Below are 23673 nucleotides of genomic sequence, written 5' to 3'. Positions count from 1 at the left end.
GTACTTATTTCCCCAGTTCCAGAATGCATAATTAGAATAGACATATAGAGCAACTGGCAGAATCCCCACATTGGCTCTTTAACTCATGGAGTGAAGGTTATTATGGTGGAAAAGGCTAAGTGGCAGCCACTAGAACTGCCCCTACCTAGCAAAATAGTAAATCAGAAGCAATACCAGATTCCTGGAGGGACTGCAGAGATTACTGTAACTCTTAAGAACTTGAAGGATGCAGGGGTGGTGATTCCCACCACATCCCCATTCAACTATTCTATTTGGCCTGTGCAGAAAACGGGTCTTGGCGAATGACAGTGGATTACTGTAAGTACAACCATGTGGTAACTCTAATTGCAGCTGCTATTCCAGATGTGATATTATTACTTGAGAAAATCAATACATCCCCTGGTACCTGGTATGGAGCTATTGATCTGACAAATGCTTTTTTCACAATAGCTGTTAGTAAGGACCACTAGAAACAGTTTGCTTTCAGCTGGCAAGGTCAGCAATATACTTTCACTGTCCTACCTCAGGGGAACATAAACTCTCCAGCCCTATGTCATAATCTTGTCCGCAGGGAACTTGATCGTTTTTCCCTCCCACAAGATATCACACTGGTCCATTATATTGATGATATCATCTTGGTTGGACCTAGTGAGCAAGAAGTAGCCAACTACTCGAGACTTATTGGTAAGGCTTTGGGTGTCAGAGGATGGAAGAAAAATCCAACAAAAATGCAGAGGCCTTCCAGCTCAGTGAAATTGCTGGTGTCCAGTGGTGTGGGGCATGTCATGATATCCTTCTAAGGTGAAGGATAAATTGCTGCATCTGGCCCCTCCTATGACCAAAAAAAGAGGCATAAGGCATAGTTGGTCTCTTTGGATTTTGGTGACAACATGTTCCTTATTTGGGTACTCTACTCCAGCCCATTTATGAGAAAAGCTGCTAATTTTGAGTGGGGACCTGAACAAGAGGAGGCTCTATAACAGGTCCAGGCTGCTGTACAAGCTGCTTTGCCACTTGGACCGTATGATCCAGCAGATCCTATACGAGATAGAGCCAGAGCAGGTCCTGAAGGCACAAGTAAGTTACATGAGGAAGTAGCCCAAATACCCACATTCTCCACTCCTGCCACATTACCTTCTCTTTCCCAGACCAGAACTATGGCCTCTTAGGGAGTTTCCTACAGTGAATTGACTGAGGAAGAGAAAACTTGGGCCTGGTTTGCAAATGGTTCACCACGATATGCAGGTACAACCCAAAAGTGAACAGCTGCAGCACCACAACCCCTTTCTGGGGTGTCTTTGAAGGACAGTGGTGAGTGGAAATCCTCCCAGTGAGCAGAACTTCGAGCAGTGCACCTGGTTGTTCATTTTGCTTGGAAGGAGAACTGGACAGAGGTGCATTTATATACTGACTCATGGCCTGTTGCTAATGGTTTGGCTGGATGGTCAGGGACTTGGAAAGACCACAATTGGAAAATTGGTGACAAGGAGATCTGGGAAAGAGGTATGTGGATATATCTTTCTGAGTGGGCTAAAAACATGAAGATATTTGTGTCCCATGTGAATGTGCACCTGAGGGTGACTTCAGCAGAGGAAGGTTTTAATAATCAAGTGGATAAGATGAACTGTTCTGTGGCTACCAGTCAGCCTCTTTCCTCAGCAACTCCTGTCATTGCCCAATGGGGTCATGAACAAGTGGCCATGGTGGTAGGGATGGAGGTTATGCATGGGCTCAGCAACATGGACTTCCACTCTTCAAGGCTGACCTGGCTACAGCCACTGCTGAGTGTCCAATCTGCCAGCAGCAGAGATCCACACTCAGCCCCTGATATGGCACTATTCCCTGAGGTGACCAGCCAGCTACATGGTGGCAGGTTGATTACATTGGAGCATTCCCTTCAGGGAACAGACAGTGATTTGTTCTAACTAGAATAGACACATATCCTATGTTGATATGGGTTTGCTTTTCCTGCATGCAATGCTTCTGCCAAAACTACCATCCATGGACTTACAGAATGCCTTATCCATTGTCATGGTATTCCACACAGCATTGCTTCTGATCATGGACCAACTTCACAGCAAATAAAGTGTGGGAATTGATACATGCTCATGGAATTCTCTGGTCCTACCATTTTCCCCAGAAACAGCTGATTGATAGAATGGTGGAATGGCTTTTTGAAAACTCAATTATGGTGCCAACTAGGTGGCAATATCTCAAAGGGCTGGGGTAATGTCCAGAAAGGTGTGTATGCTCTGAATCAGTGTCCACTGTATGGTACTGTTTTTCCCATAGCCAGGATCCATGTGTCCAGGAACCAAGGAGTAGAAATGGGAGTGGTAACACTATCACTCCTAGTGATTGACTAGGAAAATTTTTGCATCCTATCTCTGCAACCTTGAGCTCTGCTGGTCTACAGGTTTTACTTCCAAAAGGGGGAAGTGCTTCCACCAGGAGAAACAATAATGATTCCATTGAACTGGAATCTAAGACTGCCCCCTGGTCACTTTGGGCTACTCATGCCCCTGAATCAACAAGCCAGGAAGGGGATTACTTTACTGGCTGGGGTGATCCACCCTGACTATACAAGGGAAATAGCACTGCAACTACACATGGAGGTAAAGAAGAGCTTTCCTGGAATATAGGAGGTCCCCTAGGGCATCTTTTTTTTTTTTAATTTTTTAATTTTTTTTTTTTTACATGGGCAGGCACCAGGAATCAAACCCGGGTCCTCAGGCTTGGCAGGCAAGCATTCGTACCTGCTGAGCCACCGTGGCCCGCCCCCTAGGGCATCTTTTAGTACTACCATGTCCTGTGATTAAAATCAATGGAAAACTGAAACAACCCAATCCAGGCAGAACTACTCATGGCTCTGAAACTTCAGGAATGAAGGTTTGGGTCACCCCACCAGGCAAAGAACCATGGCCAGCTAAAGTGCTTGCTGAAGGTAAAGGGAACATGGAATGAGTAGTAGAAGGTAGTGATAAATATGAACTAGACCACATGATCAGTTACAGAAACAAGGACTGTAATGCTGTTTTGTTCATGTTATAGTATTTAAGTTGTAAGATATCAAGTTTAAGAATGAATATTACCCAAGGATTTGCACCCTATTCTGGGGAGATTTAATGCATTTCCAGTTGTATACAAGCCAGTTGAGTATTGTTAGGCAAGGAAAAATTGAGTCTTTTATTGCTTTTTATCTAGAGATTCAGTATGGTTTAAGGTGATATGTATAGCTGCCAAGTGGACAAGGGGTGGACTGTCATGGTCAGGTTCATGTGTCAACTTGGCCAGGTCATGGTGATCATTGGTCTGGTTGGGCAAGTGCTGGCCTGTCTGTTGCTATGAGGGCATTTCATAGAATTAAATCATGATCATGTCAGCTTCATCCACAGCTGATCACATTTATAATCAACCAAGGGGAGTGTCTTCTGCAATGACTGATGCTTAATCTAATCACTGGAAGGCTTTTAAGGAGGCTTCAGAGAAGAAAGTTTCTCTTCCTGCTTTGGCCAGCAAGCCCCTCCTGTGGAATTTATCCAGATCCTTCATCAGAGTTGTCACAGCTTCACAGCCTGCCCTATGGATTCTAGACTCTACATTCTCATGGTTACATGAGACACTTTTATAAATTTTATATCTATGGATATTTCTTGCTGATTCTGTTTCTCTGATAGTCAGGGTGAATCACCCCAGCCAGTAAAGTAAAGTACACCCAGAACAGAGTACTGAAACTATTCAAGGACAAGGAGAAAGTCTTGAAACCTGCAAGAAAAAAGCAAAGTTTTATGGTTTTTCCTAATTTAGGGAACCATAATAAGGTTAAGTGCCAATTTCTCATCAGAAACTACAGAGACAAAAAGGCAGTAGGATGAAATATTTATGTGCTTAAAGAAAACAAGTGCCAACTAAAAATTATTATGGTGAGGCTGTCTTTCAAAAATAAGGGAGAGTTTATTCCAAGATAATCGAAAGGTGAAGGAGATCATCACCACTAAACCTGCCCTATAAGTAATTCTAAAGGGTGTTGTTTAGACTGAAAGTAAAGGACACTTGATGGTGGACTGAAGAGGCATAAGAAATAAAGACTTCCAGTAAATGTAACTGTGGTGGTTTGAAAGGATTTATATACCCTAGAAAAGCCATGTTTTAATCCTAATCAATCTTGTGGGAACAACAGTTTCTTCTAATCCCTATTCAGTACTATAGGTTGGAAATTTGATTAGGTTATGTCCAAGAGGGTGTGACTCAATCAATTGTGGGTATTAAACTTGATTAGATAGAGATGCATCTCCGCCAGTTCTTGATTAGTTTACTGCAATCCTGTAAAAGAGGAGACACTTTTTGAGAGAGTTCCCTTTGAGAACAAGGAGAGAGCCACAGAACCTTGGTAGAAAGATGAGAGAACCACCGAGTCCACCAGCCAGTGACCTTTGGAGATGAAGAAGGAAAATGTCCCCAGGGGAGCTTCATGAAACAAGAAGCTGGAGGAGAAAGTTAGCAGATTTTGCCATGTGCTCTTCCAGCTGAGAGAGAAACCCTAAACATCATTGGCCTTCTTAAACCTAGGTATCTTTCCCTGGATGCCTTAGATTGGACATTTCTATAGACTTTCTTTAATTGGTCTTCAAACTGTAAACTTGCAACTAATTTAATTTCCCTTTTTCTTTTTTTTTCTTTTACATGGGCAGGCACCGGGAATCGAACCTGGGTCCTCGGGCATGGCAGGTAAGCATTCTTACCTGCTGAGCCACCGTGGCCCTTAATTTCCCTTTTTAAAAGCCATTCCATTTCTGGTATATTGTATTCTGGCAGCTAGCAAACTAGAACAGTAACCATGGGTAATTATAAATTCCAGTATTACTGTATTATATTTCTTGATATGTAACCCTGCTCTTTACTTCTTACAGTTTTTAGAATGCAAATACATTAAAAAGTAATAATAGATCAATGGTTTTGAACATACAATGTATACATATATTATTTGCAACAACTACAATAAAAAAAGTGGGGAAACAGTGGAATTTGGGGTTAGCGTTTTGTGTATGCTTTTGAAGTTAAGTTGGGCAAAGTAGGTGACTATATACTGATAAGGGGGTCAGGAAGACATAAAAATTATAAATATGTATGCACCTAACAGCAGAAGCCCAAAATATATGAAACAAATATTGACAGATTTGAAAGGAAAAATTCTACATTGATGTAGAAGACTTCAGTACACCACTTTCGATAATGGATAGAACATATAGAGAGAAGATCAATAAGAAAATAGAAAATTTGAACAATACAATAAGTTAACTAGACCCCAAGGAAAGTAGAGCACATATTCTTCTCTAGTGCACATGATATACCACATTAGTCAAAACAAGTCTCAATAAATTAAAAAATATGGAAACCAATTTAGCTTCTTCTACCTCAATAGAAAGATGCTAGAAACCAATAACAGAGGAAGAACTTGAAAATTCACAAATATATGGAAATTAAACACCATTCTCTTAACCAATGGGTCAAAGAAGAAATCACATGGGAATCTAGGAAATATCTCAAGGTGAATAAAAATGAAAACATAACATACCAAAAATTATTGGATTCAGCAAAGACAGTGCTGAATAGAAAATGTGTAACACTGGATATTTACATTAAAAAAGAATAAATAATCTCAAATTGCAAACCTAACCTCACAATTAGAGGAAACAGGAAAAGAAGACCAAACTGAACCCAAAATGAGCAGAAAGAAGGAAATAACAAAAAGTGGAGCAGATATAAATGAAATAGAAAATGAAAAAACAATTGAGAGTATCAAACTAAAAGTTGGTTCTTTAAAAAGATCAATAAAATTCACAAATCTTTATCTAGACTGACAAAGTAAAAATAAGAGAGTACACAAATAAAATCAAAAATGCATGGGGTACATTACTACTGACTCCACAGAAATAAAAAGAATAATAAAAGGATATTGTGGACAAATGTATGCCAATAATTACATGACCTAGAAGAAATGGACAAATTCTTAGAAACACACAAACCACCTTGAAAAAGAAAAACAAAGTTGGAATGTTCACACTTTACAATTTCAATGCTTATAACAAAGCTACAGTAATCAAACTAACATAGTACTGGCATAAAGACAGACATCTGGACCCACGGAATACAATTGAGAGCTGAGAAATAAACCCTCACATCTATAGCCAATGGGTTTTTGACAAGCGTGGCAAGTCCACTAAATGGAGAAAGAACAGTCTCTTCAACAAATAGTGCTGGGATAACTGGATCTATACATGCAAAAGGATGAGGGTGGACCCCTAACTCACACCATATACAAAAATTAATTCAAAATAGATCAAAGATCTAAATATAAGAACCAAAACTATATAACTCCTAGAAGAAAACATTGGTAAGCATCTTCTGGACTCTCAGTTAGGCAATGGTTTCTTAGACTTTACACTGAAAGCACAAGCAACAAAACACAAAATAAAGGGTTTTCTTCAAAGTAAAAACTTTTGAGCACAAAAGGACTTCATCCAGGACACAAAAACGACAACTTATAGAATGGAAGAAAATATTGGAAACCACCTATCCTTAAAAGAGCTTAATATCCAGAATATATAAAGAAATCCTATAACTCAATAACAAAAAGACAAACAACCCAATTTAAAAATGAGCAAAGTAATAGATATTTTTCCAAAGAAGATAAGCAAATTGCCAATAAGCACATGAAAAGATGCTCAACATTATTAGTCATTAGGTAAATGCAAATCAAAACCATCTGAGATACTATTTTAAATCCACTAGAATGGCTACAGTTAAAAAATGAAAAATGTTGAAGAAGATGTGGAGAAATAGGAATGCTCATTCATTTAAGTGGGAATGTAAAATGGTATAGTCACTGTGGAAAAGAGTTTGGCAGTTTCTCAGAAAGTACAGAATTCCCATATAACCTGGTAATTCCACTTCTAGGTACATACCAAAAAAACTGAGAGCAACAACTCAGACAGATATTTGCACACCAATGTTCACAGAAGCATTGCACAATTGCCAATGGCAGAAGTAACCCAAGTGTCCTTCAACAGATGAATGGATAAACAAAATATAGTATATAAATACAATGGAATACTATTCAGCTGTAACAAGCAATGAAGTTCTGATACATCTTACAAGATGGATGTACCTTGGAGACATCAATGTAGAGTGAAATAAGCCAGACACAAAAGGGCAAATATGATATGAGCCCACTGATATGAAATACTTAAGCAAATTCATAGAGTCAGAAGTTAGAACACAGGTTAACAGCAACCAGAGTGTGGGTAAGGAATGGAGAGTTCATACTTAATTGGTACACAGTTTCTGTTTGGGGTGATGAAAAAGTTTTGTTAATGGATTGTGGTGATGACAGCACAACACTGTGAATGTGATAATTGCTACTGAATTGTGTGTTTGGGAATGGCTGAGATAGGAAACTTTATGTTGTCACATTTAACAATTTTCTGTTAACAAAATTCAAGAGAGTAAAACTAAATAGACAATGAAATTAAATTCAATACATGATCCCAGACTGGATCCATTAAAGGAAAATAGAATGACCAAAAGGACATTATTAAGACAATTGAAAAAACTGGAATATTGACTGCATGCTTCATGTCATTCCATAGGCAAATATCCTTGCTCTTAAGAAATACACATGGAAGCATTAAGTGTTAAAGGAGCACAATGAATGCAACATAGTCTCAAATGTTTAGAAATAGATATGTGGGTAGGTAGATAAGTAGGCAGCAGGCAGGCAGATAGAATGATATAACAAATGTGGTTAAATGTCAAAAGTTGGTAAATTTGGGTATTTTAGTAGGGGGTATATTGGATTTCTCTGTATAAGTTTTTTGTTGTTGAAGTTTTTTGCTGTTGTTGTTTTTTAACACGGGCAGGCACCAGGAATCTGTATAAATTTTGTATTATTTATGCAACTTTCCCATAAGGTTCAAATTATTTCAAAATTAAACATTTTAAAGTTTTAAAAAGATGAGAAGTGACAGAAACGATAAGGTCTCTCATTCAAAAGGTTTACTAACAAACTTCCTTACTCCAGTGCAAGAGCCTAATGAAAGCTAGCCCATGTCTTCCAAAGCAGCCCTAGGTTAGTGCCCAAGTACCCTCCACCATAGATGAGCCTGAGGCCTGGACATACCTGAATGGGACCTGTAATTCTGGTACAGATGGTGGATCTTCTTGGGTTTCCGGACAGCACACTGCTTGTCTATGGTGTTTCTGCTAGCATAATGGAACAGAGACCGCAGGTCACTGAAGCGGAAGGCCACACCCTTCATGATGCTCTGGGCTGTGTCCCCAGTGAGGAACATGGCATTGGGATCATTGATGCATTTCATCAGCAGTGCCAGTTCGGCTTGAGTGAAGTCCTGAATCTCATCACCATAGAGTTCATGGATGGACCATGGAAGCTCCCTAAGCTCTGACAGCCTCCGAGACAGGTTATATAGGACATCCTCTTCATCAAAATAACCTTTCTGGGACCTGATCTGTTGATACAGGCAGAAAAGGCTATAGATCTCACTCCGATCTTCCTTAAAATTGGGGGACCGCTTCTTCCCTAATTTCTTATATGCGTCTTCAGTAAGTCTTCCATAGGGGCAGCTGAGGGCCTCAAAAGAACCCTTCAGAAAAGACTTTATTTCTTTCCAAATTAGTGCAGGGTTGTAGGGGGTTTTCCCTTTGGTCATTTTGGGCCATATTTCATTGGTGAACACCTCAAATGTCACATAAACCCGGGGGTCACTGTCACCCGTGCGCACCTCTGTAGCTTTTTCCTCCTCGCCGTAGTCCCCATCCACCTCAGCCTCCTCCTCCTCCTCCTGCCAATTGGGGATAGTCATCTCTTCCTGTGTGGACCATCCTATGATGGTTCTTTTCAAGCTTCCATCTTCATTTCTTAGGAAAAATGGTTTGGGCAAAGAAGCATCAAGCAGGAGGAGCAGCTGCTTGGAAGTGACAAAGAGAGGAAAGTTCTCATCCTTCAGGTCCTGAAGTTTATGCACATTGGGCTCCAATGGTTTGTAGTGACTGGTGGCCTTGGTAGACTTGGAAAGCTCAATGAAATTTCTTTTTACCTCCTGGCACAGGACATGGTTCTTGGTGACAAAGATTTGATGTAAATGCTCTAACTGGTGGGACTGTTCTGGCAAGCATACTTCTTCCACTTGGCCAACACCTACTTGCTCCACATCAGGTAACCCCACACAGGTTTCACTCTCTTGCTCCTCATCTATGCTGTCCACTGTTTCCACTTCAGTTGAACCTTCCTCTTCTTCATCCTCATCCTCTTCTTTCTTCCCACCTGAACCCTCTTTTCTTGGTTCTAATTCCAGCCGTCTCTTTAGCCAGGTCTGTTTGGCCAGCAGTGGGCTTCCTGCCTGCTCAGCTTTTTCCCAGTAAATGTGGAATTTCTTCCATAGCCTGTACAAGCAGCAAGTTGTCTTCCCAGTGCCACTCCGCCCAATGAGAATGATGGGCTCCAGTGGCTTGGGGTTGAGGTTGATCACAGCGTACTCAAGCTCGCCCACCCGGAAGGGGTACTCCACTGTCGCTGTCATGTCATTGAGAATGTTGAAAGCCATGTTGGTGCTGAAGCTGTGGAACTTCATGAGGTTATACTCAGTCTCCACTGCGCTGGCTGGAGGGAAGTACTCAGGATCAATGTGCTCACTGCCCTTCTCTGCCTCTGTGTCTTCTACATAGCAGCGAGGAATCCGCTTTTGGATTTTCATGTTGGCCGACACCTGGCCTTTGTTGATACCCTTCAGCTTCTTCCGCAAGATGCAAGACAAGCCCCGGTTGTAGGCACTGCAGATGGCCCTGATGGAGTCTGACAATTTGCAGTGATCTAAGACAATGTCCCAGATCCGGATGATTTCTGTGTACACCTGCCCTGACTTCTCTGTGGAGTGCATGTTGCGCTCCATGGAGATGATCTTCTCTGGGTTCTCACTGCATCGAGGGGAAAAGTCGATGGCAAGCTCCCACAGCATCCGTGCTCCTTTGTCCAGCTTAGCTTCAAATAGCTGGATGCTTCCTTTCAGGTGTTTCAGCCGCTTCTGCAGGCCTTGGGTCCACTCACCATTCCCCAGCTGTTGAATGGCAAGGATGATTTTCTTCTTTATGACCTTGGATGTTGCCTTACTTGATAGCTTCTTCAACATTTCTGAAGTACACTCAATCTCCCATGTCATGTTATCAAAGTCCTGGAGGCAGGCCTCAATATCCTGTATGTTCCAATCCTCCTGATTGTAACTGCCCTCCCTCCCTCTGTCAACAACAGGAACAACCTGTGTGGCCCCAAGACCTTCCTGAGTAGGTATTTTTTCCATCTCAGCAAAGACAGTATTGTTCCCACTATCATCAGAGTTCCCTGTCCCTGGATTCTGCCGGAACTCATCTTTCTTTACTTCTTTGCCAACAACTTCCAGAGGCTTAGAGCACCGAGAACAGTCCTCTGGGTGGGATATATCCAACTCCACCTGCTGAATCAAAATTGTGATGTCCTGCACAAGGCGGTCTCTCAGAGAACATGGTCTGATGGCCCCAGGCTCCTCTCTCATCACCTGGACATTAGGGACAGTCTCCCAGCTGTCAGGGACTATGGAAACTTCTGACGGGGTTATGGCAGTGACACTGCATGATAGTAACTTGGATGAACCCTGGGACTTGAGCTGAGATATGTGTCCAGGGGCAGCAGACCTTACAAGCTTCCCCAGGTGAATAGCAGAGTCCTGGCGGTTCCTCCGCCTAGTCTCCATTAGAGCTTTGTTCCAGTACGAGAGCAGAGCATCATTCTTTTTAATCCGGTGCCGTGCATCTTTGCCCTCTTTGTTCTTTAGGTTGAAGTTGATGTCAAACTTCACCAGCAGGTCTATCAGCTTCTTCATGCGCTTTAGCATGCCCTTCTGAAAAAGGATGTGCATCAGCGTGTTCCCATTGCCATCCTGGCTGTTAGGGTTGAGGTAGTAAAATTCGGTTGGATTGGACCAGAATAGATCCAACAGGTGGCTGAGGAAGTTAAAACCAATGTCAGCTGAAAGACACAAACAAGACCTTGTGAGTGCTGAGCCATACTTCCGAGAGGACATAAGACCCCTGGGTTTGAAAGAGATGCCAGCAAGGGCACCTCAGAACACTGAACTTCATCAAGTATTTGATACCCATTAACTAAACCAGTAGTTCTCAGCCAGGGTAAACTTTGCACCCCAAGGGACATGTGGCAATATCTGGAGACACTGTCAATTGCCACAACTTGGAGGAATGATATCGTAATCTAGTAAGTAGAGACTTGGGATGCTACCAAACATCCTACAATACATAGGATAGCCTACCACAACAAAGAAGTACCCAACCAAAGCATCAAGAGTGCCAAGGCTGAGAGGCCCTTATAACATTCCAGCAAGAGCCTTTATGTCAGGACCCTCGAAAGGGTATAAATAAATGAAAAAATATTTGTCAGATTTGAAAAAGCCAACTTTGGAACTCATGAGTCATCAATCAATCTACCCTGACTATTCATCATAAAGTAACTTCCTCCCTTCAATCTATGGGTGAGAGGCCAGGAGATATAGGCATCCTTGACCAAAAAATAGGCCTTTTTCAGATCATTGGTTTTCTCAAAAGGAATGACCAAACAACACGGCATCTGTTCTAATATCCAGCTTCTTCCTTAAAGAAAAGACTACTTTAAAAAGAAGGGCTTACCGTTTTTATCTAAAAAAATGTGGAGTGCTGCATGTAAAGGTGTATCACCTTCCGTGAGAGAAATACCATGGGGGTTGGCACCTCTGGTCAAGAGAAGAAAGGCCAACTCAAAGTCCTCATGTTTCAGGCACAGAACAAGAGGGCTCTCCTGGCTCTCCGGAAGACCTTCAGGCAAAGCTGGGAGAGGGAAAAAAGAAGGGCACTTGTGAGCTACATTCCTGTGATGACAGCCTGGCTCACTTGAGGAGGGAGGGACTGCTTCTGCCATAGTTCCAAAAGAATTGCTAACACTGAGCCCACTTTCAATCTGCTCTGATCACCATCCTTTCTGGAGAGCAAAGGCTTCCCTGAGCCCTGAGGATGAAAACCTAGATCCCATCCATCAATCTTTCCACCCCCACCTCTCCAGCTCCCCTTCTTGTACCACCACATGACCAAAGTTCCCACCATTAGCATTCCCCTAGAATGAGGACAGGGCACAGGAACAACAGTAATCCCAATGCTTGCCTGGCATAAAACATGGTGATCAGGATATAAGTGCTGCTTCCTACACCCTTTGCTGCTGCTATGTTTCACCCTAGAATGTTTGTCTACCCTCAACTGCCATCTTCCCTGACACCTCCCCATCCCACTTCAGCTTATGCTCCACCTCTGCACTGCAGCCTCCCTGACCTCCACCACAATGCAGACTCACTTACTTATAGGTCTGTGTTCTAGTTTGCTAGCTGCTGGAATGCAACACACCAGAGACAGATTGGCTTTCAATAAAAGGGAATTTATTTAGTTAATGTATAGTTCTTCAGAGAAAAGGCAGCTAACTTTCAACTGAGGTTCTTTCTTACATGGAAAGGCACAGGGCGATCTCTGCTGTCCTTCTCTCTAGGCCTCTGGGTTCCAACATCTTTCCCTGGGGTGATGCCTTTCTGCATCTCCAAAGGCCTGGGCTGAGCTGTGAGTGCTGAGATGAGGTATGCTGAGCTACTTGGGCTGTACTACATTGAGCTCTCTCATTTAAGCACCAGCCAATTGAATCAAACATCATTCATTGCGGTAGGCATGCCTCCTAGCCGACTGCAGATGTAATCAGCAAAGATGAGGGTCACATGCCATTGGCTCATGTCCACAGCAATAGAACTAGGCACCTTCACCTGGCCAAGTTGACATCTGAATCTAATTACCAGTCTATGATCCTACCATGCATGATGCCTTCAGTAGCTGTGCCTTGGTTCTTAGCACCTGATCCCTGCTCTATAAATGCTTTCTAAACAAGGAATAAAAGAGGAATGCCCTGTAAGCTGCAGTAGTTTCTAGGCAAAGGAAGCAACAAACAGAGACTTGAAGAAATAAATTGTAGAAGGCATTCTATCTACTTCCTGGAAGCCATGCATGGAGCCAACACCTGAAGGCTTTGCACCATGGCACTATGAGAGATGAGATCAATGTGTTATTCCTTATAGAGGATAGTTCTTAAACAGCAAAGCAAGCAAAAAAACACACAGACAAGGCACTCTTCCAAGAGCTTGCATTCAAAACAACCCCAAGACATAGGAACTATCATTGTACCCATATCATAAATGAGGAGAAAAAGTTATAAATAACATGCCCAAGGCCACAGTTAGTAATGGCACTAGTGGGGATGGGGGGTGACTGGGAGGGTGGGTAGTATTTCCAAATCAGTTTTAAAATAAAATCTGATACAGCAAGACATCTGTACACTCCAGACACACACCCAGCCATGTGTGAGCATTCTGATTAAAACAGCAGATGTTTCCACCCACCAATTGTTTGGCTGTTTCTTAAAAAAAAAAAAGCATCTCAGATCCCACACAGTGGATTGGAAAAGAATACCCCAAGTATTACCAAGACCCACATGGTGTATCAAATGCAGGGAAAAGTCTAGCCAGAGGTGAGGAAGAAATCACTACTTTGGGTCAAACCAGGGCAAAGGACCCTCCAGATTTACCTGATGATTCTCACAGAAAAGGAAAAGAGAAGACATTAGTGATAAGTGGAATTCAGAAAAAGGCACAGTTCCTCTAGGGCAACACCCATTCACAGGCTGTTAACCCCCAACACTGTTAGAAAACAGAAAGATGCAGGGAAAGAATGAGGCAGAATTTAATGGAGTCTTGACAAGCTAGTGAAAGACCCAATGACAGGCAATGGCCTGGAGCCTCTCCATCTGGACAACTTTCTAATGACTATCACTTAGGCATGCTCACCTCCACTATCTATCAGACAGCCCAGGAGCTGTGTCTTCCTCTGGTCCCAGCTGGTGAGGTGTGGGATGATGGTACAGATGTCAAGGTCTGAGAAATTGCAGTCTTTGATGAGGCCATCTCCCAATGGTGGCTCCCCGCTTACTTTGCGGGTCAGCAGCAGGAGGACTTCAGGCCATTTCTGTTTTTCTAGTAAGAACTTGATGAAGGTACTGGCACAGTCACGATTAATGTCACAGACCAGGTCAGGAGGGATTTCTTTCAAAAATAAGAAAAACCAGATTCCATAAAAAGGTTCATTATTTCTACTCCACCCCCTTCCCAACTAAATCCAACACATACATGCACAATTAACACAATTTAAAAGCCAGGATTTTTAAGCACTGGGAAAACTATAAACAAGTAATTACTTTGGGCAAGTTACTTAACTACTTGTGAACATCAAAATAACTACTGACCTGGCCGGCTTACTAGGAAGGTTAGGTTAGAAATACCAAATGGAGAGAACAGAGCCTGGCCCAGGAAGCAAGTAAAATGATGACTGTATTTTAAGATAGAACACTTGAGTTCAGGGTATTCTACTAAGATCCAAAGGGAAAAAGCCTGGCTTAAATTTTGTGTAATACCAAGAGTGTGTGTCCTGTTTAAGGACCATTGAAATACTGAGAGATACCAAGACGAACTAAAAAGTCAAGAGTTGTAGGGTAACATTGAGAAGGTACTTTATCCCCCAATTCTTAATTTTATATCATAAGTGTTTCCATACAATCTTTGATATATAGAGATAGGATAATAGTTATATTAAAGGTAAAAAAAACTCTTTAAACAGATCCTCAGTAAGCAAAGTGCCAGATTTAGCAAATAAAATTATAGGATGGCAGTTAAATTTTAATTTCACACAAATAATAAGTAATTTTTTTGTATAAGTATGTCCTACATAGTATTTGGGACATACTTACATTGAAAAAATTATTCATTGTTTATCTGAAATTCAAATTCAATGGGATATCCTGTATTTTGTCTGGCAACCCTAGTAATAAGAAAGCAGAAGGAAGGGAAGGAATCAAGGGTCACCCAAACAAAAAGCAATATAATCTGATTTGCTAGCTTTTGTTTCCATATATTTCTGTTTACTAAAATTAATATAATATTCCTTTTTAAATAAGAAAAGAATGTTTAAATACTGGCTGTCCTATCATCTTATTTTAATAGGAATCAACAAAATAAAAGTATAAAACATAAGCTCTTATAATTGATATTTGCACTTTTGGTCCCTCAGAATCTCTCCACTCATCTGGTAACAGCACTCTCACACCCCCTATCCCTTTCCAATCTGTGTGGTGGGGTTGGAGCGGCATATATGATTTGGGCAAAGCCAGTCAGTACTCTCCCTTCTTCTGACCACAGTTATTACTTCGGGGGTATACATCATGTCCCAAAGTGAAGCCTAGGACTTTGGTTCACCACTGACAGAGATGGCTCCACAGGTACAGAAATGTTGGACAAAGCCAGAGGTTGGAGACCTGGATCAGCTGGGAGCCAGGTTGCCTCAGCAGGGTATCTGAGACGGAAGTCAACCAGAGGACAGTTAAGTTGGGAGATGGGAGACACTGGGTCCTATTGACACTAGTTAAATCTCTCATTCTAGCTGTGCCTAAAATCACATCTAGCCTGTAAATTTCCATTATGAGAGTCATAAAAAAAAGTTTTTCTGCAAGTTTAAGCCAATTTGAGCCTGTTTTTCTGTCACTTCCACTAGAAATAGTTCTAACTATCCTATTCTGTGGCCAATTAATGAGACAGAGGGGAGAAATGAGGAAAGTAAAGAGAGAGAAAAAAGTCAAAAGATTTGGGTGGATTAGAGATGCTAGAAGAGATATAAAGGGCAAAGAACAAAAAAGGTACAAATATCAACACATATAAATACTCAAAGAGAAGCAAAGAAAATGTGAGAGCACAACCATAAGACACAAAAGAACTTGAGCATTCCTATCTTGTAACTCATATGAGATTTTACTAAACACCAAAAGTCATGTTTTAGTTTCACAACCCCAAGTATACATGAGGACACTTTCCACGAGTCATGGGTCAGATGACATGAAGTCCAAAGCCAAAGGCTCCCTGAATGTAGTTAGTATAGAATGTCCTGCATCTAATAGATCCCATGTGAGGGGGCCCCATCCTTGAGTCTTAAGTGTGCTCTTTATCTCTGAGCCACTCATAGCCAAGAAAAAAAGAACATACTGGCAACCTAGCCTTAGTCAATCCACCTCAACAGCTAATGCATATTAGCATTTTAAGTGCAGGACACTGGAGTAAGTGCCCTACATCAATTATCTCATGAAGTCAGTTCCCCAACTAAGGCAAGAATGAGTAAATTGAAGCTTAAAGAGGTTAATAAGCAATTGACTCAAGGTCACAGATTTGGTCAGTGGTAGAGCTAAGATCAAAATGCAGAACTCAAAGCCTTAACCATAATTGGCTGTATAGTCTGAAAAGCATTTTTGGTTCCTCTGGCCATGCTTTCTTGCCCGATGAATGGTCCAAATTAAATGCTTTACATACTATCAAATTTAACAATACTAAATGCCACCTGCTTAGGATTTCTAGAGTCAACCCTAATTATCCTATGTTTGTACATCTTTTGTGGAAGTTCCCTGATTAAATTATCTAATAACTTTATATGCCAATGTTAGCAAATATCTGTAGAGAAGAGAGCCATCTATTGTACTTAAAATGGTTGCATATGCAAAGAATAATTATAGGAGTATACATGAAAAAATAGTAATAGAGGTTGTCTCTAGGGTTGGGTTTAAAGACTGAAGTTCAAGGGTGGATGATAGATTTTTCACCGAAGAATGTGTCATATTGTTTGAATGTTTTTCATGTAGATGAATTACTTTTATATTTATTTAATTTTAAAAGACATATTAGAAAAGAGTTCAAATGAGCATAAATCATATGTAACACATTCAAATGTTGTGAGAAAATTTACCTTGAAGAGAAGAAAGGAGGCGTAAGAACCTCTGAACTATTTCTTGTTTCAGAAAGTTTTTATGCAGGGACCGGTTTCCTGCGTTCATGTACTTCACCAGCTGCTCAGAGACCTTCCGGAAAATGTCACTCTCACTGGTGGGTCCATCACCATTGCTCAGTCCTGCAAAACAATATCAGGTGGTGCTTCTGAATATAGAGATTGCATCTGCAAAGCTGATTGCAATCTTCCACCCCTCTAAGTATCCATATGTTTCGCAATGTGACTTTGTAGCTCCTCCTATTTAGAGACAAAGACTACTTCGCCTTCTTTGATTCTGGCCTGGCTTCATGCCTTCCTGGGACCATCAGAATATAGTGGATGTGATGTGATCCAGGCCACTTTTCCTGGTCTCCACCAAGTCCAGACTAGCCTGCCGGAGAGTAAGAGACAACACAAAACAGCAGAATCAGCCCAGTTGTCTGAGCTGAGGCCTGGAGATGGGAAAGAGCCCCACCAAGATCAGCAAAGACCACAGATACTTAAAGGAGACCAGAACAATGGCCCAACTTAAATTGCTGACCTACAGAATTGTTAGCAAAGTAAATGCTTATTATTTTAAGCCACTAAACTTTGGGGTGGTTTGTTATGCAGCACTGGATAACTGATAAAACAGGTCAGGGACATGACAGCAAGATAGCTTAGTGCAACAGCATCATCCAAGTATGTGCCAGTCCCCCAAATTTTTATGTCTTACTGGCAAGTGGAAAAAGAATAAGCCATCTCTATGACCAAAGAAGGGAAGATCATATCCTCTCGGTTCAATTTATTTAAGAAAGTAATAGTAATTAGAGAATACTCATTGGTAGAGCACTGGAAAAGGGCAACTTTTTATTTGTTATTAGATTATATACTCAAAAAAAGTACTCTTGGTTAAAATGGACTCTTACAGAATAGATAAGTAAACAAAACTGGACATTCATTTTCATACCAAATGGAAAGGGCCTAATACATAGCAGAAGTAGCCATGTTTTTGAAGAACTGAATGAAAGTTCAATATTATGCTCTACCAAAGTAGGAACATTTTAAAAGAGATGGATGATTTTAAAGAAAAAAAAAATCATCCCATTTTCAATCAATTTCCCTGGAAGCAGACCCTGAGTCAAGGATTTCTGTGCAAGTAGTTAATTAAAGCAATAGAGACTGGGTAAGTGTGTGGAGGAAGCAGGCCAGGGGAGGGGAGAAAACCAAGCAAGGGTATGCTGTCAGGCAAAGTTCCACTGTGGGTGGCCGTAGCCTGATCCCATGGAGCAGCTACAGAGAGTTAATCACCCCTCCAAGTTGTCCCCAGCCATAGCAAAGGAACTGGGCTTTACATTCTCACAACTATCAGTCATTGGCTAAAGGTTGCCTTGGAAGGATATAAATTCCCAGGTATCAAGTTTGAAGGAGCATCAGGAAAGTAGGCTCCATAACCCAATGACACTCCTTGAAAACAAGCCTTAAGTTTTTGCTTTTCAAAGTAAAAGCACACCAGTGTCAGGGAGCACACAGGAATTATGAAAGAGATTCAAGGGGATCCATGCAGGGCAACAGCACAATCTGCTAAACCTTCTGATACACTCCTGGAGCACCAGAAACACATACAGACATACACACACATAAAACCCAAGTTCAGAGACAAATGTTCATTGCCCTCTAATCAAGACCCAAGTTCAGAGACAAATGTTCATTGCCCTCTAATCAAGACCCAAGTTCAGAGACAAATGTTCATTGCCCTCTAATCAAGAGACCTGCAGGTAACAGGCAGAAGCAGAATCTATATAGCACCGTCCTCCAGGAACAGAAAATGGTAGCCATATGGCAAAGGAAGACCCACACCACCTGAGTTGAGATTAAAAAAAAAAAAAAAAAAAGTCAGTTATAACAAGGTCTGTCTAGTACTCCTGGACTCGGCCCTCCTACTTTCATCCTAAAATACCTGTGAAAATACAGAAAATAGTGAAAACTCACAGTATGGGAAAACATGATTCTTAGTAAAGGAGGAATTTCCTTTACTACCAAGCCAGCGGAGACTTAAACTGCTTGGCTCCCTGCCCCATGTCATTAAAAGATTTAGCGGAACGTCATTCTTCCTCCCGGTTAATTAGTTTAGTACAAAAGTCACTTGAAACTAAACAGAAACATACCAAGCTTAACAACAGAGAAAATTAGGTGCAGCTGTATAATAAATGCAATGTTAACATGGTTCAGCTGCAGTTAAGAAGGCAGTTATAAAAGATCAGAGAACGTTCAAAACATTAGGAACGTAATCAGAGAATAGCAACAATGTAAAATGCACAAAAAACGGAATGTGCTAAAACACTGACAATGGAATCCCTGGAAGGAAGACTATGGACACTTGCGTATTACCTTGAAACTTTTTGTTTTTGCTAAATTTTCTGCAAGCTTAATAAGAGACAATAAACATCAGGATACAAAGTGCTTAAACATTAAAAGCATGGTTAGATTTTTTTTTTAAAAGAAGACCATGTAAGCATTAAAAAAAAATTGGATAAAAATATGCCAAAGTATAATTACAATAACGTTTTTGTTTTTATACATGACGATAATTTTTTAATTTTTCTACAATGAATGTATCATAGCAGATATAAACAAACAGATTGTAAATTAACTTAAGAATAAACGTGATCTTCTGAAGTTGCAATAGTGCTTGGAAGTATTCAAAATAGAAATAAGTCATTTCAAAAAGAGAGATTTCTTTTTTGCCCTAAATCTTTCATTCAAGCTAAAAAAAAGGCAAAACTGGTAAATTTTATTACATGCAATCCTACTCATTTAAATGTATATACCCATTCTATTTCTATAAAAGAAAATAAAAAATGTATAACAATAAAGGCACAGAATAAAGCTAAATGACCAAAACACATATATATTAATTTTATTTTCCAGGAGGTAGGCTTATGAAGAATTCACATTGTTTGTTTCTCCTTCCTACATTTTCTAAATATTCTAAAAGAAAAATACATTGCCTTTATAATAAGGAAAGTGTGTTATACACATCCTTTAAGTCAATGTCCATTTCTGCATTTACTATCTCAGTGCTAAGGGATGCGGAGATCACAGATCACAGCCTCTGAGTCACAGGCTCAGTTATGGGGGAGACAAAGAGAAGCTTCCGCTGTACTCTGAGTGGTGTGCTTGCAGTGCCTGCTAGATGCTGCACGAGCACAGAGCAGAAAGCAGCTGGCTCCCCACTGATGGAGCAGAAAGACAGGCTTCAATGCCTGGATCTGAACTCATCTAAAATGCCATGGACTAGTGAATCAGACAGAAATAATCACAAACAACTGTGAGAAGAACAAAGGCTCAAATCTTGTTGCTTTTGGTCCTTAGGAAAACAGGCAGCAACATCTGCTAGAGAAGGTGGACATGCTGCCATCTGGTGGTGGTTATCTAGGATTTGAGCCTTGCTCATCAGTGGTCCCTGCCATCCCCGGGCAGCTCGTGAGACATGAAGAATCTCAGGTTCCTCCCCGGACCTGCTGAATCACAATCTACATTTTAACGGGTTCCCAAATGATTCATGTGCACCTTAAAATTGAGGAAGCACTGGTGTAGAGAAAGGCAAAAGCTTCAGCAAGATCTTTTATTTTTCAGACTGAAATGTTTATCACTAAGATGCCAAAAGCAAACTTATCCAAAAAATAGCCACCAAGATCACTGTCATTGAAATAGGGAACAGTGACCCCCAAGAAGAGCCAAGAGAGCAAGCATCTTTAATCCTTGTCTGTAAAGTTGGAATGTTCATTCATCTGGGTACAAGAAACTAGTGTCCTAATGGAGCCTTACTCAGAACCATAGATGTAAAAAAACAAAAGTCATCAGTCAGACCCTCTGGTCATGAACAAGGGTACAAACAGGCTGCCATTACGGCAGCTCTTGCACAGGATAATTTCTGAGCGATAAGTAGATATGGATGGGGAAGCACTAAGATCCACGGAAACAAAATAGATCCACTTTTACTCCCATGGCCCAAGGCCCTCTGCTGTGACTCCCTCCCCCTCTCTTCTCAACTACTGTTCTGGACAGGACGGCCTTTCTGCGGCTGAAGTCTGTAAGTGTTGTGTCCAATATAGTAGCCTCTAACTTAATTAAATAAAATTAAAAATCCAGTTCTTTAAGCACAAGCCACATTTCAAGTGCTCCATAGTTATTTGTGGCTACCTGGCTATCATACTGGTTAGAGAAGACATAGAATATTTCCATCATCGCAGAAAATTATATTGGACAGTGCTGGTCTAAAAAGATCCCCTAGCCTTACCTTATATTTTGAAGTTTGTGCCAACTGGAAAAACTTTAGTCTCAAAATGTATGCGTAAACCTCTTTTTAGTAGCATGAATATATTTAAGGGACAGTGATGAGCAGTACATATTCAGAGATTGAACTCAGCAAGGGTTCTGGTGCTAGGAAATACAGAAAAACTCTGATTTTCTGGCCCTTCCTAATAACTGTCATCCTCCTCTTTTGTGATATTTATCAGTTCTTTTCACTCTTTTTGACTCAGTATTTCTCTGTAGTCTTTCTATTTATTACTCCAGGATGACAAGGAAGCCTTCATGGTCAATGGACTGGAAAACTTTAAAGTTAATGAAACAGCCAATAAATATTGCCAATGAGAGTATCAGGGGCTTTAGGCTTGATTGTATCCACATCATTACTAGCCACCCAGTGAGGCAAATGGCTAGACCCTGAATGAAGTACATTCCCTGTTATGAGTACTTTTCTACTAAGTAAAGACAGTTGAATTCTAATAAGTAAAAAAGGGACAAGTTACAATTCTATTGAATCTCTTTTCTTGGTTCCACACCTAGGCTATAGATTAAGTTGGTGAAGAAGAGTGAGAGAGGAAGGGAGAACAACAACCCATATGAGAAGATGAGGTGTTTTTAGAAATAGCAGATATTCAAAGGTTCTATTATACAAGGAAATCTTAAAAATCAAAACATAAAAAACTAAAGGAAAATGAATGACATGCTAAAGACAATAACACTAAATATAGCATACAAATAAATATAACAGTATTCCAGGAATTAAGATTAGAATTAATAAAAGATAAATTTCCAAAACAAATCAGCCATTTTCTACCAGGTCCTTTTTTTGTTGCTGTTATTTTAAACCTGGAATTTCATTGGCAGAGACACATGCTTGGTTTGTTTTCATTTTTCAAATAATGGCATGAAATTACAGACTTGAATTCTCAGAAAGCAGTTCATAACGATTTAAAAATTACACTACCTTAGAGAAGAAATCAGAATTCCTTAAAATGAGTTCAGTTAAAGACCGAACATGCTATGTCACAGCTTCAAAAGAACATCCATGCAAAACAGAGGACCCAACAAATACATTCCTCTCCCCTTATTCTTAAGGTCTCATGGAAATGTCAAAAGATATTTTGAATAAGTAAATAAATGAAATGAAACTATAAATGGTAGGGAGAAGGGAGTGACAAATAAAAATAAGCTTCAATCTCTGTCACACAAAACTTTCCCTTTTCTGGTAATTGTGACAATCCCCAGCCTCCCTCACATCCCGAACTCAGCATACACTCCCCATAGGCTGCCTTCAACTTGTTGCCCATGAACACAGCTCCCATTCTAGGGAGGGAAGCCTTCTGGAGAAACACATCTAAATAACTGTAGGAAAATGTACACTATCTACTCACTTGGGTCAATTTAGTCTTAAATTCCTAAGTATGAAACCATCCAAAGGTCAACAGATAATCGGGGGAAAGGAACAGCACAAAATAAAAACAAGAAAGTGAATCGATTAACACTGCCCCCCCCCCAAAAAGAAAGAATTCAAGGAAAAGAGAAGGAAATTCCTAAAAACAAATTTTAAAAAAAACTAATATTGTTAGGTTCTTAATAATAATTCAAGACAATATGGCAAACGCAAAAAAAGAACAAGATGTTATAGACAAAACACTGAAAATTCTTAGAAATTAAAACTATGATTTCTCAAATAAAAAATTCAATGGACAAGCTGAATTATAAGTGGAAAAGCTGAAGACCAAGCTAATGGTCGTCAAAAGAAAAGAGGAGATAGAAAATATTAGGAAAAATTAGAGAAACATGAAATACAAGTTCAGTAGCCTCATCCATTTAATAGCAGTGGCAGAGATTGAAACAAAGGGAAGCAAAATAATAGGCGGTAATCTCCCTGAGCACAGACAGACAGATTGAAAAGGGCCAACTTGGGTCAACAAGACAAATGAATAAGGACCCACAACTAGATACATCTCAGTAAAATTTCAAAACTCCGGAGAAAGAGAAAGCCCTAAAATGAAAAAAAAAGGGGGGGAGTCTAACATCAGACTTCTAATCATTGACAAAGGGGGAGTGTAGACAATGAAACAATATCTTCAAATTTTTGTGGGACAAGGTTTTATAGAATAATTATAAATCTAAGATGCCATGGATTGTTGGACTTACCAGAAAAGGCTGCCAATTAAACTATGGCATGCCACTGATTGTAAACTATTTCCCAATTTCAAAGACAATGTGACAAAGACAATTTCAAGGAAAATGTGAAAAAGGTACAACTTAGAATAGACAAAATACAATGCCTATATTCAGTCAAATTATCAATCAAGATGTCATTTTAAGTATTCAAGAACTCTTTAAGTCTTCTATCTATGCCTACTCTATTAAAAAATTATTTGTGTAATT

General features: G+C 40.3%; 1 protein-coding gene across 7 annotated transcripts in view; it reads right to left on the bottom strand.

Annotated features, from left to right (window-relative positions):
• TRANK1 (tetratricopeptide repeat and ankyrin repeat containing 1) overlaps window positions 1-23673 on the bottom strand; it is a 127123-nt gene that overhangs the window by 39592 nt on the left and 63858 nt on the right. For all 7 annotated transcript variants that reach the window (XM_077129846.1, XM_077129849.1, XM_077129850.1 and 4 more), the window contains 4 exons: window positions 16963-17124; window positions 13971-14225; window positions 11749-11925; window positions 8180-11077 (listed from right to left, as the gene is read on the bottom strand). In XM_077129846.1, coding sequence (XP_076985961.1) covers window positions 8180-11077; window positions 11749-11925; window positions 13971-14225; window positions 16963-17124 — 3492 coding nt within the window. The remainder of the gene's footprint in view (window positions 1-8179; window positions 11078-11748; window positions 11926-13970; window positions 14226-16962; window positions 17125-23673) is intronic.

This window comes from Tamandua tetradactyla, chromosome 15 (assembly GCF_023851605.1).
Source record: "Tamandua tetradactyla isolate mTamTet1 chromosome 15, mTamTet1.pri, whole genome shotgun sequence".
Lineage (NCBI taxonomy): Eukaryota > Metazoa > Chordata > Mammalia > Pilosa > Myrmecophagidae > Tamandua > Tamandua tetradactyla.
This window is presented reverse-complemented; position numbering and strand designations above follow the sequence as displayed.